At 36.1% G+C, this 14620-nt stretch overlaps 1 protein-coding gene across 3 annotated transcripts; it reads right to left on the bottom strand.

The window, feature by feature from the left end:
* Positions 1 to 1135: 1135 nt before the first annotated feature.
* Positions 1136 to 13483, bottom strand: LOC112186211 (nudix hydrolase 3). 3 transcript variants are annotated; one of them, XM_024324574.2, is made up of 22 exons: positions 13266 to 13483; positions 12922 to 13101; positions 11925 to 12002; positions 9818 to 9914; positions 9316 to 9449; positions 8616 to 8697; positions 7698 to 7784; positions 7239 to 7345; positions 6363 to 6534; positions 6022 to 6275; positions 5351 to 5432; positions 5124 to 5189; positions 4686 to 4763; positions 4486 to 4581; positions 4006 to 4112; positions 3721 to 3889; positions 2692 to 2775; positions 2492 to 2586; positions 2293 to 2383; positions 2077 to 2223; positions 1726 to 1792; positions 1136 to 1576 (listed from the first exon to the last, which is right to left on the bottom strand). In XM_024324574.2, the coding sequence occupies exons 1-21, from the start codon at positions 13349 to 13351 to the stop codon at positions 1730 to 1732; spliced, it is 2355 nt and encodes a 784-aa protein (XP_024180342.1). In that variant the 5' UTR covers positions 13352 to 13483; the 3' UTR covers positions 1136 to 1576; positions 1726 to 1729. The 3 variants fall into 3 exon arrangements, with proteins under 3 accessions (XP_024180342.1, XP_024180343.1, XP_024180341.1); XM_024324575.2 differs by having other exon boundaries at positions 1136 to 1571; XM_024324573.2 differs by having other exon boundaries at positions 1136 to 1567.
* Positions 13484 to 14620: the final 1137 nt, after the last annotated feature.

Here is a 14620-nt window from a genome sequence, read left to right as displayed (position 1 = left end):
GATATTCTCCCATCATTGGAACGTTTGGCAAACAAACATGTTAATCTTGAGTCCCAGTTGTGTGTGCTTTGCATTGGGAGGCAGAAAACTACTTTACATTTGTGTCGAGATTGTCCATTTACTAGGGTAGTTTTGAACACAAGTCAGCCTCTTGCTCAGGTATGTTTCACGATTGAGACAATTTCTTTGAGTGTGCTGGACTGGATTTTGTTTTATTCATGTAAGTTAACTGCTCAACACTTTGACCTTTTGATCTTTCCACTATGGGGGGTGTGGAAGGAAAGAAACTGTAGAGTACGGGAGGGGAAGACTATGTCTGTAGGTGATGTAGTGCTATTCTCCACCTCCAGGCTTCAAGATTATATTTTCCATAGTTCTTGACTTCTTGTAATCTTAGTCGAGGACTTAGGGATGCAGGGGAAGTTCGTTGGCAGGGTCCCCCTTTAGGTTGTGTTAAGTTGAATATTGACAGAGCTTTTGATATAGCTTCTAGAACTGGTGGTATTGGTTTGGTGTTAAGAGATAGTTCAGGACAATTTTTGGTGGGGAAGGGCAGACCAGTCTTGGGCTTGCTATCTGCTGAACATTTTGAGCTTCTAGCGTGTATGGAAGCCCTTGAATTTATTGTTGAGTAGTCTATGCAACCTGCAATTGTGGAAACTGATTCTTTAATTATCAAACAGTTGTCTAAGGCTAGCGTTAACCTTTCCAGATTGGGTCGGATTTATGATGATCTAGGAGTGCTCCTTGATGCACTGCCCAATGTTCGACTTATGCACACAAGAAGGGATGCCAATATGGCAGCTCACCTGATGGCTGCAGAAGTTGCTTCTGCTGGCCAGTCTCTCTTTTATTCTTCTGTACCTTCTTTCCTTTGTAATGTAATAGATTCTGGACTCTGTAATTTTTTTCAATAAAGTTTGACACCATTCCTCTCAAAAAAAAAAAAAAAACAATAGGACCATCTAATAAACTTGATTAACTCAAGTTGGCCGCTGAATGTTCACATTATTATATGATCCTGAATCATTATACACCTTATGATCCGGGCTAATATTATTGTTGCATTTAACATGTACTTATGTTAATTGATTCTCTTAATTCAATTTTTCTGTCTTTTTCACCAAATACAATAGTCCCCACCAAATTCGAGTAATTTTATTAATCTGAACCACCATGTACCATAGAATAATTACTCGAACGGACATTGAAATCTTTCATTCTTATTTTACAGGTCGGTCTTTTAACACAGAATGCAAGACTATCACCAAATACATTAAATATTCATTTGATAAATAGTGTACTGGTGACTGTTTGCATTAACCGATGACTCATTGTAAATGATTGTGCTTCAACTGGAGGACCACTAATGACTGTTTGTTTAATAGTAATATATCTACCCTCGACTGAGTTGATGCATCTCTAGTACATCCAAATATCTGCATCCTTCTGTGTCCCCAGATTGAGATTAGCTCATAGACACAGCAATGAGCCAATGAGAATTGTAACCACGAACCAAACTCATGATGTGTGCGGTCATTGAAGGTTTCCTGCCTTGTCCTGTGATCTGCATTAGCTTACAGTACAAGAATCAGGAGATTGTCAAATGTCACAATGCAACAAAATAAAAAGATGTCAACTAATGTATTTTGTCATTAGTCTCCCAACTTTTGTCATTACCAGCATCAGTAAGAATGATAGGCAGCTAAGTAATAATGTTGATACCTATTTAGTGATTTTGAATTAATATATTCTCAGCCACCGGAAATCTGGGAACTATATCCACCGGTACCTATAACATACAAAACAAGAAACAGTTAAAAACTGTTTGATATCATCTGTTGTGAATCTTCTAATATGTACAGAAATGGAAGGCATTTAAGCACCTAAAAATTCCAGCTCCCTTCCGTGAGAGAGAGGCACTACAAGACTTAAATGTAATGAAATTTCATCCGAGTGTCATCATATGACAGCCTCCTACTTTATATGTTTCCTTAATATAACACGCAATTTTTTTTTTTTTTTCATAAAATTGCATGTAACAGTGGTCTCACTTCTTGTAATCATTTGTTATACCTGAACTTTTTCTAATCGTTGCAAAGCAACTTTTAATGGGTCTGTCATTGTGCAGTGTTTCTGAAGAAGCAATTTTGCAGCCTCTTTGTCACCTTTTGCTTGTATGGTAAGTATCTCCCTACTCAGGCTCTCAACCGCACCTTCAACCTATTACAAAAATATTAATAATAATCACTTCCAAGAGGGGAGAAGAATTTGAAATTGAGGCAGTGATACCTTATCAAAGTCAACAGAAAATGTTTCATCAGGATTCAAAATAAAGGCTCCTTGCTTGTACAACCAGTTAAACTGCAATGCTTGTCCTTTTCTGAGAATATATAGCACGTTTGAGATTCTTGAAGCAAATCATGGAAAGTAAGTAGGTAAAATAATGTGCTTACAAAAACAGATGGGGAAGGATGAATAGCTAGCTTACCCATGAGCTTCCTTAAGACCGAAACGAACTGAGCGGAAGCATCCAGCAAGAAAAGAAACATACATGGATTTCAATAAGCTCTTCGGGAGCAGTTCCTAGATCCCCTCAAACAAACAAAACCAGTGAACAAGATGGCACCACATATAAGCATATAGAATAGCAATTTATGCCACTTCTATTTGAAAAAAGGCACTACTCACCTTGTGGATTAGGAATTTCAGTGCCCAAAGGCCAACTATATCAGCTTTTGCTTCTTCCAAAGCTGAGTGGAGTTCTTGCAGTTCCTTTATCAAGAGATGAAAGGGATATCAGATTTGACATTTATAATATAGTGCATACAATGTTCTTAACTTTCTGAAACTGGCTTCTATTTTTTATTGTTTTCTGTCCAGCGGTTTTAAAATGACATTAGAAGCACAAGTACGCACAAAGCATAAAACTTAGCTACACTTATCAACGATTGACAAGAAGTCAGCAGAATATCTTTTCCTAATATAATCCTCTAAATTAGAGTATCTAATATATACCAACAATCCCTCCATTAGTTGGAGGATTTACAGACAAACTAAAACGGAAAAAAGAAGAATGCAAATGGGATCTTCAGGACATACTAATAACCTTCAATGCCACATGTAGTCATCAACAATCATCCTACAAAGACTGAGTTCACTATATTGCATATTGCATAATATAAGCAATCTCATCTATAATGGGGATCAATTTGCCAAAAGTGTTTACTGAAACTTGTAAATGTCTTTAGGCTGTTCTTTTTGAAAAACGAATCAGGATATTTCTCCCAACTATAACAATTTGAGCATCTGGATGACACCATGTGCCTCCGCAAACATGGCATGTCTCACCACAAAACGAGATGGCATTGCTTCAACAATACAAATACAATATATGTCTTCACAAAACTACAAAGGCATGCATCACATGTCTAACTGCAATGAAGAATTATAACACTGTTTGGCCTAAACTATGCACACACAGAGACAAGGACATATAGATGCAAAGGTATAGCTAGGCACTCCAACCTCAAGTTCCATAAGTGCATCCAGCAGCAGCAGTTACTAGCAATAAATCTTTATTTAACCCCCATATGCTGTTAAATATATTGAAACTAAGTTTGAACTTTGAACAATAGTTTGATTTTACTAAATGAAAATCTAAACAAGTTTTCAGACTAAATGATTACGAACAAGTATAGTTTAGAATTTGTAACTGACCAATCTCACTGTAGACTTTCTACCACTTGGAAGTGTTATGGTATGAGGTCCAATCCCATGACAGCATTCATGGCAAATTGTGTGAGTGAAGAAGGATTCAAAATCTACAAGTTCTTGTTGTTCCTTTGTAATACAAACATCAGCTATAGGCAGAAGAATATGTTTGAACCTGTTTAGCATGGGCAATTATGATGTTATCTTTCCAACGCAAACGACGAAAAATTGAAAAATAAAAAATTGATAATCTGTAACAACAAACATAGAAACTTTGGAAAGGATATTTACTTGGCCTCTGAGATATTCTTAAGCATGACCATAGATGTTCCTCGATCTTTTACAATGCGCTCATCATTTGGTAGATTGAAAGCAACAGTTTGAGGGCCCTTTACATCCTGAGGTAAAATATAAACTTGTCTATCAACTATGATTTCTTCTATGTTGCACTTTTATGCACCATGCCACCATGCAGGCAGAAAATAATATAATTCTCAGCATACATTGAAACATATTTGAGACTTTTAATCTTTAGGCATTAGGTTTTGACAGTAAAGTTGCTAGTGATGCTTCAGTTGTGTATACGACCAATACTCACAGTAACATAAATAGAAGCTAAAATGTGTAGATAATAATTGTTTCCATCTTATAAATTCCAAGTTTGCAATAAAAACAGAACAAATTATCATCATAATAATAATAGGTTTCCCATTGACAAAACATGTCCCATAGAGAAGCACATGACAGAATTTTTTGGAGTTGTAAACTTACTCCCGCATTATATAGAAGCTCGATAACTCGAATAGGAGCAGAAATCACTTCCTTGGACTTGTAGACATCATCCAGTGGGAGATTTTGCTCCAAAAACTTCAAAACAAAAAAACCAAGAGGAATAAAAGGTTGCAGTGATTCATTCTTTTTGGTCTTATTAGTTATTACAAATGTGTTAGAAAATGACTGTACAACAGTACCTGCAAGTTATCACCAAAAAGTTTTAGCTGAGCCGTTGCTTTGTCATCCCGAACTCCAATAAATGCTTCAAATGTAGCCTAAGAGAAAGGCCAGTACAAGTTTTTAAGCGTTAACTTTTGATGTGCAGGAAATTATCTACATGCTATGAGCCATCTTTTCTTTTGTGTTTTGTTTTTTGCTTCTTTTTTCTCTTCGTGTGATTTTTTATCATTATTATTTTTTTAAATCTACAGCCATAAAACTGGTACGGCCCTTTAGGTAAAATAATAATAATAAACAGAAAAAAAAAAAAAAAAAAGAAGAAGAGCTCTTTCACTGTTAAAGTGCAAGAGTTTATGAAAAGTAAGATATTCATGATCACTAACATCACAGATGCATGCAGAAGGTGATGAATGCAGAAGCTCAAAACATATAGGTACTTCATATATGTATAATACCTTATACCCGAACAGTGCATCTTCATATGTTTCGTATGGACCTATAGTGACATCCAGCTTAGAGTCCTACCGCAGAAAAAGTAGACAAAAAAAACAAAGGCTTAGAATTGCAGAAATTAAGCACCTAAGAATTATAGTTAGAGGCTTAATTTTGTACCAGCAACATATAAGTGAACTGTAGTGGATAGATTTACAATTGTAAATAGAAAACTAAATATTTTACTAACCAACTCCATCCAGGCTATATCTGAGTCATAGTAATCATTTGATAGGAAAGCATCGCCCTTGTTGTGAAGCAACCTCTTCAAACTTCATAGACAACAAAAGATTATGTTGACAATTGTAAGAAAACAAATAAAATATTTAGTATGATAACTTTTAGATTTGTTGGTGAACTATCTGCAAAAGCTTAAGCTGCTAGGATGTGGAACCAATAAGTATTTTATGGTTATAACTCATGTCTAATCCTCCTCTCCACCATTGGAGTCTCAACACACAAAAAGCTATACAAAATTAAGTGATTGCAAATGCAGAGAATCAAACTAAATATCTGCTGCTCTAAGAACAAGGTTTAGAATTCTGGACACATTTGGTTGATGCAGTATTTGGTTTGAAAAACAGAGGCTTCGCAGATAAACTAAAATGACAGATCAAATTGTTTAAGACAGATCCCATGAAAATTGGCTATAATAGAGGGACGATTTTATCCTCATTTGTGATACCTCTATTAGCCATATAACACATAGAAATATCAAGCGATTTATTCTTTGTGCTTTTCAATCAGTCATCAAATCAGCCACATAACACAGAAAAATATCAAGCACTTTATTCTTTGTGCTTGTTAACGTTTGTTACCTCATAAAGCATTAAAAAAAATAAAAAAAATAAAAACTCATACCTAGGTGAACTGGTCAAGTCACCTGCTTTATGCAATAATTCAGCAGCTTGTGTGAGGAAAGTATTATACTCTTGGGAGAAAGGGATAGTGTACAAGTCAGGAGTCGAACCCACAGAATGGTTTTTGCTTCCAAATGTATTACCATTTAAAGTGGAATCTAGACTAGATTCACTGTGTCTTTTAATAACATTGAAAAAGCCTGTTGCATCTTCTTGTTGGTCCATTGTTAGACTACTCTTCCAAAATTCAAATTCCTGTTCAAAAAGAAATGATGGGTCTTTTTAGATGTAAAAAAATTATTTGGAATAGACGCATAGTAGAGGAACTTCACATTTATATACCGTTTTGTCCATGTCTGGAGGATAGAAGTTTGCCCCTGGTGGTTTTAGCATAGGAAATGCAGCTCTATATTCAAGTCCCTTCCAACCAGTAACAGGCTTCGTTGCTTCAGGAAGCAACTGTACAGCTGAGTCTGCAGTTGTCAAAAATGCCTCATTTTCATCAAGGCACGACCTGTTGATAGATAATGCATGTCAATTTTTTTATGACAATGTAATTTTAAACAAAGATAAACAAAAGATGGGATGGGATGGACAAGAACAAATATGCAAGCCACACGCTACAAAAATTTAATCCAGTCAGGATCAAGTCCAGAGGTCAAAACATCAGCTGTGAGATGTTTCGGTGCTGAAAATTATGAATATCTTCCCAGATATTTCAATACTTGAGGAAATTGTGGCAAGCTTTTTCATAAAGGATAAGTATGCTTAACTTCATTGATACATTCAACTTTGGGGTAAAAACTGCAGATGAGCAGTCCATTTGTCTCAATCCTTTTAACTTCCTCCATTTTCAACCAAATATTGAAGCGATGTTGGCAATATCTAACCAAGATCTTTGAAATATCGAGGATACAGGGAAGACAATACTTCACTCCCATATCTGTGTCGGCGGAGGTTCAGTACAAAACAACAAGCAGCCCAATAACTATATACAAAACTTTCCTCAAGAAAAATTTCTGTTGAACCCATCTGATTATAGAAGACCCAGGTATTCAAAATATTCTAGACAAGACGTTAATTGACAAATAATTTGATGGTGTCTTATGCAAAAGTACATTAACAGACATACATGATACATGATACTTATTCATGTAATATATTCATATGTAGAAATTGATAGGTGAACACAGTTGAAGGAGAACTAAGAGGACATACCATGGACTCTTATTAATTAAATAATACATCCATTTCAAGTTGTCCATTTGTGATGCATCTGCATGCTCCTTCAACCAATCTCTTAGAGCTGGATTACTGTACCACACCTGATGCAAGATCGGACAGACAGAAAGAAAAAGAAAAATGAGAAACGTGCAACACAGCCCAGATTAAGACATTTCTTTTTGGTTATGGAGAATTCTCTTCTTTTGATAAATAGTGATTTTTGCTAGCTTCATCTTGGCTCTTAATTTGCATACCAAATAAGCAAATTATTGCAAACAGCAGAATATTTTCCAGCATATATATATATATATGCAAATGCAAACTACTAATATTAAGCAAATATCCAAACCAGCAGCACACATGTGTTTACTTGCAGTTATCATTATAAATACGCAAGTCTATGCATTTGTTTAATTTTCTATCCATGCATGTAGTTCTGTACAAGTCTATTACCTGCAGGTGAAAGATCTCATCCAAAATAGTTGCAGCCTTAACAAGTATAACAAGAGCCTCCTTATCTGCATCTGTGAGCCCTGTCAACTGCATAATAAAAAAGTAAAAAAATAAAAATCATGTGCAGAACTTCACTTTAGAACCTAAACAGCTTCATTTTAAGGGAAAAGGAAAAAAAAATGAGGAGAAAGAAAGGTTGACATCGACATCGAAAGGTCGTCCACCCCTACTACACTATAGTCATTAAAGAACTTTAGCCTTTTTCCATTTGCCGAAGCCAGTTTAAATTTCAATTAACAGAGCAAAGCACCCTGCTGCAGAGGCTCATCAACCAGCCTCTCTAAACAACATTTGCCATAATTTTGATGCCACCTCCCAGAGCAGAAAAAAAAATGATCATCATTCTTTCCTTAAAGCTTACACATTACCCATCCAAGAGGAAGAAAATAATAACTTGGCCTAGGGGGGAACCTCGGCTTTCCAATTGACCTCTCAGGAGTAATTAATGGGGCAGCGCTGTTATCAATGAGAGGGTTATGACTTATGACAAATCTGAGAATTTTCCAAATCCAGCTTCTAACTCCTAATATTAGTATTACTCCATCTTTGAGTTCCAGCATTGAAGCTACCTCTCTTATTCCTCAATTTTTAGATTTTCTAAAATTGAAGTCTCAGCTCATAGGATAAGAGTGCTCAGTGGTAAACTTGTTTAACGTTGTATTTTGAAATCTTAATAATCTAACAGTCTTGGAAAACATGATGGGAAGGGGGGAAGGGGTAGGGAGAAAGACTATAAAATACACTACGCCATGATTAGTGTCCAAGTACCAAATAAAACTAAAAGAAAAAAGGAAGAAAATAAACAGATAATGAAGAAAAAGAACAGAGACGAAAGAAATGTTAAAAAAGACGATAAACCTCTGGATTGAGGGTAACAGGAGCATAACGTTGGAGTTGCTTTTGCAGTGACAAACTTCGAGCTGCAGTGTTCTCCTTGTACCTTCAACAAATTTTCTGACTTAAGTAAAGACTGACTACCTGTAAAGATCTCCCATTTGACACTAAAATAATAAATAACTTGCATAAGCAAGTAGTGAATATCCAGAAAACTTGAAATTCAGAGGAATGGATATGGATTTTTAGTCTATGAAATTAGACATAAATTTCTTCATTCCAGCTAAATCACAGAAGGAAAACTTATTGCCATGCCCAAACACCTTTCATAACTGTGATGAAAAAAATTATGCACAATAAAAAGAAACAAAATTGGTTCAAATTGGTTCAAATTGTTTTAACATTTCTGCAGACTTAAAATCCCAGTTTTTTTTTTTTTTTGTCTTTTTGTTTTGTTACAATTTCAGAGGATCATACCTCTGGTCTATTCTAATTCCCCCCCCCCCAATTTATTAAAAATAATAATAATAAAGAGGAAGAGGAGGAAAAAGAAGAAGAAATTTGATTTTTATTTTTCAAGTCTTTAATATGAAAATTTCTTTGAAATGCCTTCAAATCCTTACAAGACAAGAAAAGAACACATGGGCCATGGGGACTATTCCATCTAATTAATAAAAAAACTAATCATAACATTTTTTCCTTGCAAGGGCTTTTAATAGCATACCTCCGTGCAATTATGTCAAACAATTGACCATACTGCCCATTTACATCATAGGGTACGTAGTCGGGATCTTCTTTAGCTAGTAAGCTTTTATACTCCTCATAAGAAATATATTTAACAGCAGAGACTTCTGTTTCCTGTCATTAAAGAGAAAAGAGACATTTTTCAGGTACTCAGAAGAGTTTCAATGGCTGCCAAGGTCAAATAGCAAGCATATCAAAATGAATATCATTCGCCCATATTATTGCACATGAAAGCCAGTTCATCTTCCAAACTTATTAATTTTCACCCTTAGTTTTGTTTAGCTGAGATGGTTAATGATACTTATGGCCATTTTCCTGCCTCGGGGGAATGTAACTGACAGATCTGCCTAGGAAAAGCCAAAGTAACATAGAACAGCAGAAAGATTAGAAACAAAATATAACACATGAATTCTTGATACCGAAGAAAAAGCAGAATATAAAAACCGTTGAAACTTCTATCTGATATAAATCATCATTCTCACCTGAAGAGTAAATGCCTCCAGAGGGATAGGATCTAGAGTTGTAACCAAGTATACATCATTGAATTCATTATTGATGAATTTTCCATCATTTATTACACTGCATTGAAAATGTAAGCCCACCATTATTATTCAGTAGGTCTATATGTAAACAGAATACAATCATCATCCTTGCCTTGGTCATAATTGTATGGGATCAAGAACATGAATTCTTGTCTATGAAGAAATGAGAATACAATATCTACTATTACATCTAATTTGGTTATCCTTTCATGACACGTCTTTACATTTTCATTTTGGTAGGCTTCTCTGTCTTTTACCTTTTATATTAACATGTCTTCCTTCAGTTACAGTCTAACAGACATTTTAGCGGCTTGTATACCACTGAAGCTAACTTTCTTGTATCTCATCCCTAAACGATTCCACTCATCATTTTATGGTGTGATAGATTGGATTTTGTATCAGAAATTTCTAGCCAAACGCAAGGGCAGAGCTAAGAATCTGGGTGGGGGACGAAACATAAGGCCACCAAGTGCATCTACAAATCTATCTCAATAAAAAAATTAATAATAATAAAATAAATAAATAAATAAAAATTAAAAAAATATTTTGTAGACTCCAATAGTTGAGATTTTTTCGACAATTTATTGAAGAGACAAACAGTAAGTAAAGAACTGCTTTCTGGAAGGTGGGTAGAAACAAAAGAGTCAAATACAAGGGTGCATGCATGCATCTACTGGGGAGGACATGAGCTTGTGTGGAAAATTCCTTTTCATCTATACATTATATGATTGCATATGGATTGAATAATGTTGGCAGAACTGAGGGGGGAGGACTTCACACATGCCAATCCATCTTTGCCTAACAAGATTTCTTGAACTTCCTTTATCTAATTGGTCCCTTCAATTGCAGAAGATACCACTAGTTTGTCTCTATTTCTCTATCTTTTCCCAATTCTAATTATTAGTTATCTTAGATTATAAATGGTTAAATAATGGGAATAGGTTCTTTGAGAACCCCTTTGCTCCTGTATCGTCACCAAAGCCATCATCATTTTATATTTGGTGAATTTAAAATCCATATATATTTTTCTAATCCCACTCATTTCATTTTACTAATTTTGCATGAAGTGACTCTTTAGAAGTATCCACAAAAGCTATGTCATCTACAAACAGCTATGTCATCAAATATATAACTAATGTTGTCCCTTTGAACACCTATTCCTAACCGCTCCACCAATAAACATGTACTACAAGCCATAACTATTGTTGTATGGAGTATGGAACAGGACCCGAATATACCATTTCTGTTTTCAGATTGTTTTTCCTACCTTACACAGCCTTCGCAACTACAGCATCTCACCTTCCACTAGTGTAATGCAGTAGCCACAACTTGGTTAGAAAACAAATACCCTCTTTGAAATCCTAAGACTAGGCCGGCCCTTTTTAGTCCAAAATAAAGTGTCCATGATAGTCTAAGGGTCTGATTCAGTCAAATTATAATACATAAATAAACCAAGAGTCATTTTCAGTTTTTTGAAGAGTATTTATGTGAGTTTGGTGCTTTTAAGAGCCTATTAAAGTCTCAGGGTGAGTACGGTCTCTGTTTTTAATGAGTCTTCTGGTATTCTAGGAGTCTAAGAGTGATATACTTTAAGCCTGTAAATATAGACCTATTGTAATCACTAATAAGAGCGGAATTAATAAAAATTGAGTTTTAGTGAAGCGCTTGGTGCCTCAGTTCTCTCCCCTAACCTCCCTTGTTCTATTTTCCCTTCGGCAGCCTTAAAACCTCTCTTTCTTCTAAAACTCTTCTGTTTTCTTAATTTTCTACATTCCCTAGCCCAACCTAATCAAATTCTCACCTGCCCTTATATACTAAACAAAATCATAAATTATGTATGTTTATCACAAAGGCAAGTGGCCCAGAACAAGCCCTTGACAACAATAACAGTTCAGAACTTTGGGTAAGCATATGTGACTCCAAACTTAAAAAATGGGAAACAAAAAGCAATAGCAACTTATTTAATGGAAAAAAAAAAAAGTTTAAACAATCTGTTAGGCGAAGAAATATGTATGCAACCAGATAATAAAGGAACTGATCCACTAACCACTCTTGAAGAAATACGAAGATCATTTCAAATGCATCTTTTGGAAGTATTATACCTAGCTCCTCTTCAAGCTCCCTCCTGAAAATAAACATCACCATGTTTCAGTGACAATCAGCTGTAAATTCTACCAATCACAGTAACTAACGTTTGCATTTTACCACAAGATGTTAATTTCATATAATTTTGAATCCTCAAATTGGTGTCCCAATTTTTAAAGTTGATTAATTTAGTTCCACTCAGCATAGGGTCCATACAACCAAAGCAATGCTTAGGCATTTTGGACCTTCCACCTAACAATGTATGCTCACACAAGCAACTTTTTAATTAATGGTACAGAGAGATGTATATGTCAAGTCAAATATTGAATCATAATGATAAAGCATTGTGCTGTCTCCTAAGCATACAAGCTTGTAATACAGATATCAACTTACAATTACAAATATCGGCCGTTAACAGCGGCAATGAGAAGAAAACATACGAGAGGAAATGGAACTGACAAATGATATGGAACTGTGATGGTTGAATTGGAAAGTAAAAGTAAAGAGAACTAGGGACTAGTACTTTCCCGAGAAGATAGAAGTGCATATCTGCTAGGATTTCATGATGAAGAACAGACTGAATACTTGATGCTTATTTACTTTCCATGTTTCTAAATCTTTAATTTTCGAATACGATAAATTAGGTAATATCATTAGTAAATGTAAATCACATGCGCAATAGGCTACCTAAGGACTCATGTTAGTTGCCTAGCTGGTTTACTCTCACAGTCTCACATATTCACACTTCACCGACATTGTTTGACAACGAAATCTTCAACCATCCTACATTACGCTACGGCAGATTGATTAACCAACGCAACGAGACTACTAAAACGACACTATAACTAAATTGGTCAGGACCTGTAAATGCTTCCATGCAAAATTGTAGCTTCAATAAGAGCTTATAAAGAGCAATGGATGTAAAAAGCTAGTACAAGCAGGGCACCGGAGCTAGTTACCGGGCAGTGATAAGCGACGAATCACCGGCGGATATGTGTCCAGCACTGGAGATGTCCCACAAGCCGGCAAAAGAATCCTTGAAGTCAGCACGTTTCTGGATAAGCAGTTCTTGCGTGCTTTCGGCGAAAATCCAAACATGAACAGCTCGATGGTAATCCCCGTCTCGATGAACATCTCCCCTACACGAGCAGCAATAACATTCATCAAACAACACAACAAGAGAAGAAACTCAATTCTGCAGTAGTGAAATCCACACTCATCCTCAGGCGATCGAACTCAGTAGAATTACTTTGCTTAGAGAGAAAGAGAGAGAGAGAGAGATAGGGAGGGAGGGAGGTTTTGCCTGGGCTTGGAAAAGCCGGTCTTCTGGCCGGTTCTGGTGAGAACGTCGAAGTGTTCTTCATGGATGTGAGGATCAACTTCCGCCATTGGGGGCTGCGATCAGTGAGTTCCGATGAGAGAGAGAGAGAGAGAGTTTGGTCTAGTTGGTGGATTGAGGATTCTACTTTGCTCTCTTCAGTAGATATAGGATGAAATTCCATATACCATTTGCTGCCACCATTGTTGACGAAATCAGGTTCTTCTTTTTTCTTTTTTTCTTTTATTATTTTTTTCTTACTTTTTTACTTTGTAAATAATAAAAATAATAATAAAAATAAAATAAAAGGTCTTTGACCCAAAGTATCAAAATAAGCAAAAGTTACCACACTTACCCCAGCAAGATTTTATTTTTGTTTTTATTTTATTTTTTTAATACCATTTTACCCTCACCTCTTTGTTACTTAAAGAGAGAGAGAAAAAAATGGAAGAGAGAGAAACTATAGGAGATTTCGCCAGAGTTCGGTCACTGGGCGCTGGATTTAGGTCACCGGATTTCTGTCACTGGCCGTCGAAATCCTGCCAACGGTCGCCTTAGAGTGTTTTAGGTAAGAGAGAATTAAAAAAACTTAATAGGGTAAGTGGGAAAAAATTCTCTAAAAATGGGGTAAATGGACAAAAACCCTAAAATAAATTCCTAACTTTTCTTTGTAAATATTGACAAAATCGGATTCTTGGCATCTTACTTTTTTTTTTTTTTTTTATAGAAATAGGTCAGCCCTTTCATTAAAATTCAGCGAGCAGTGCAAAAGGGGTTGACAGAAAGAATCTTTCATTAGAACCTAAAATCCCAAAAAATCTCGAGTACACCCACCTTTTAGGAAATTCACGCACCTTTATTCTAACAAAAATCAAGAAACCTCGAAGTAGACATAAAATGGAACCAACTAAGGCTCTGGTTTTTGCGACCCAAACAAGAATTAAATTAAACCATTAGTAGAAGGTCACATGGCACCTTCCACATTACCCTCTGTAGTAGCAGACTCCACAATCTGCATAGTCACGCCCCTCCACCTTGAAAAGAGGAATCATGACCAAACATAGAACCAACAAAATGCCACTTTGTTGATGGGCCGAGAACCACCACGCCCACCAGGAACCCTAGCCCACATGGAGGCCCAAGCCTTCCACCAAGACCAGCCTCCGTCCAGCTGCCATCAAAGAGTTCACTGCCGATGCCAATGCAACCTGCTTCACCAGCATCCGGGAACCAGAGTGCCTTGATCTGGCAGCCAGTAGAGGACGCCACCATCACATCAACCAAACTTAGATCAATCACCTGATCCATCCAGGTCAACCTAACTCTGGCAACTCTTCGAC

This window comes from Rosa chinensis, chromosome 2, assembly GCF_002994745.2.
Source record: "Rosa chinensis cultivar Old Blush chromosome 2, RchiOBHm-V2, whole genome shotgun sequence".
Classification (NCBI taxonomy): Eukaryota; Viridiplantae; Streptophyta; class Magnoliopsida; order Rosales; family Rosaceae; genus Rosa; species Rosa chinensis.
The sequence above is the reverse complement of the archived record's forward strand: the minus strand, read 5'-3'. Positions and strand labels throughout refer to the sequence as shown.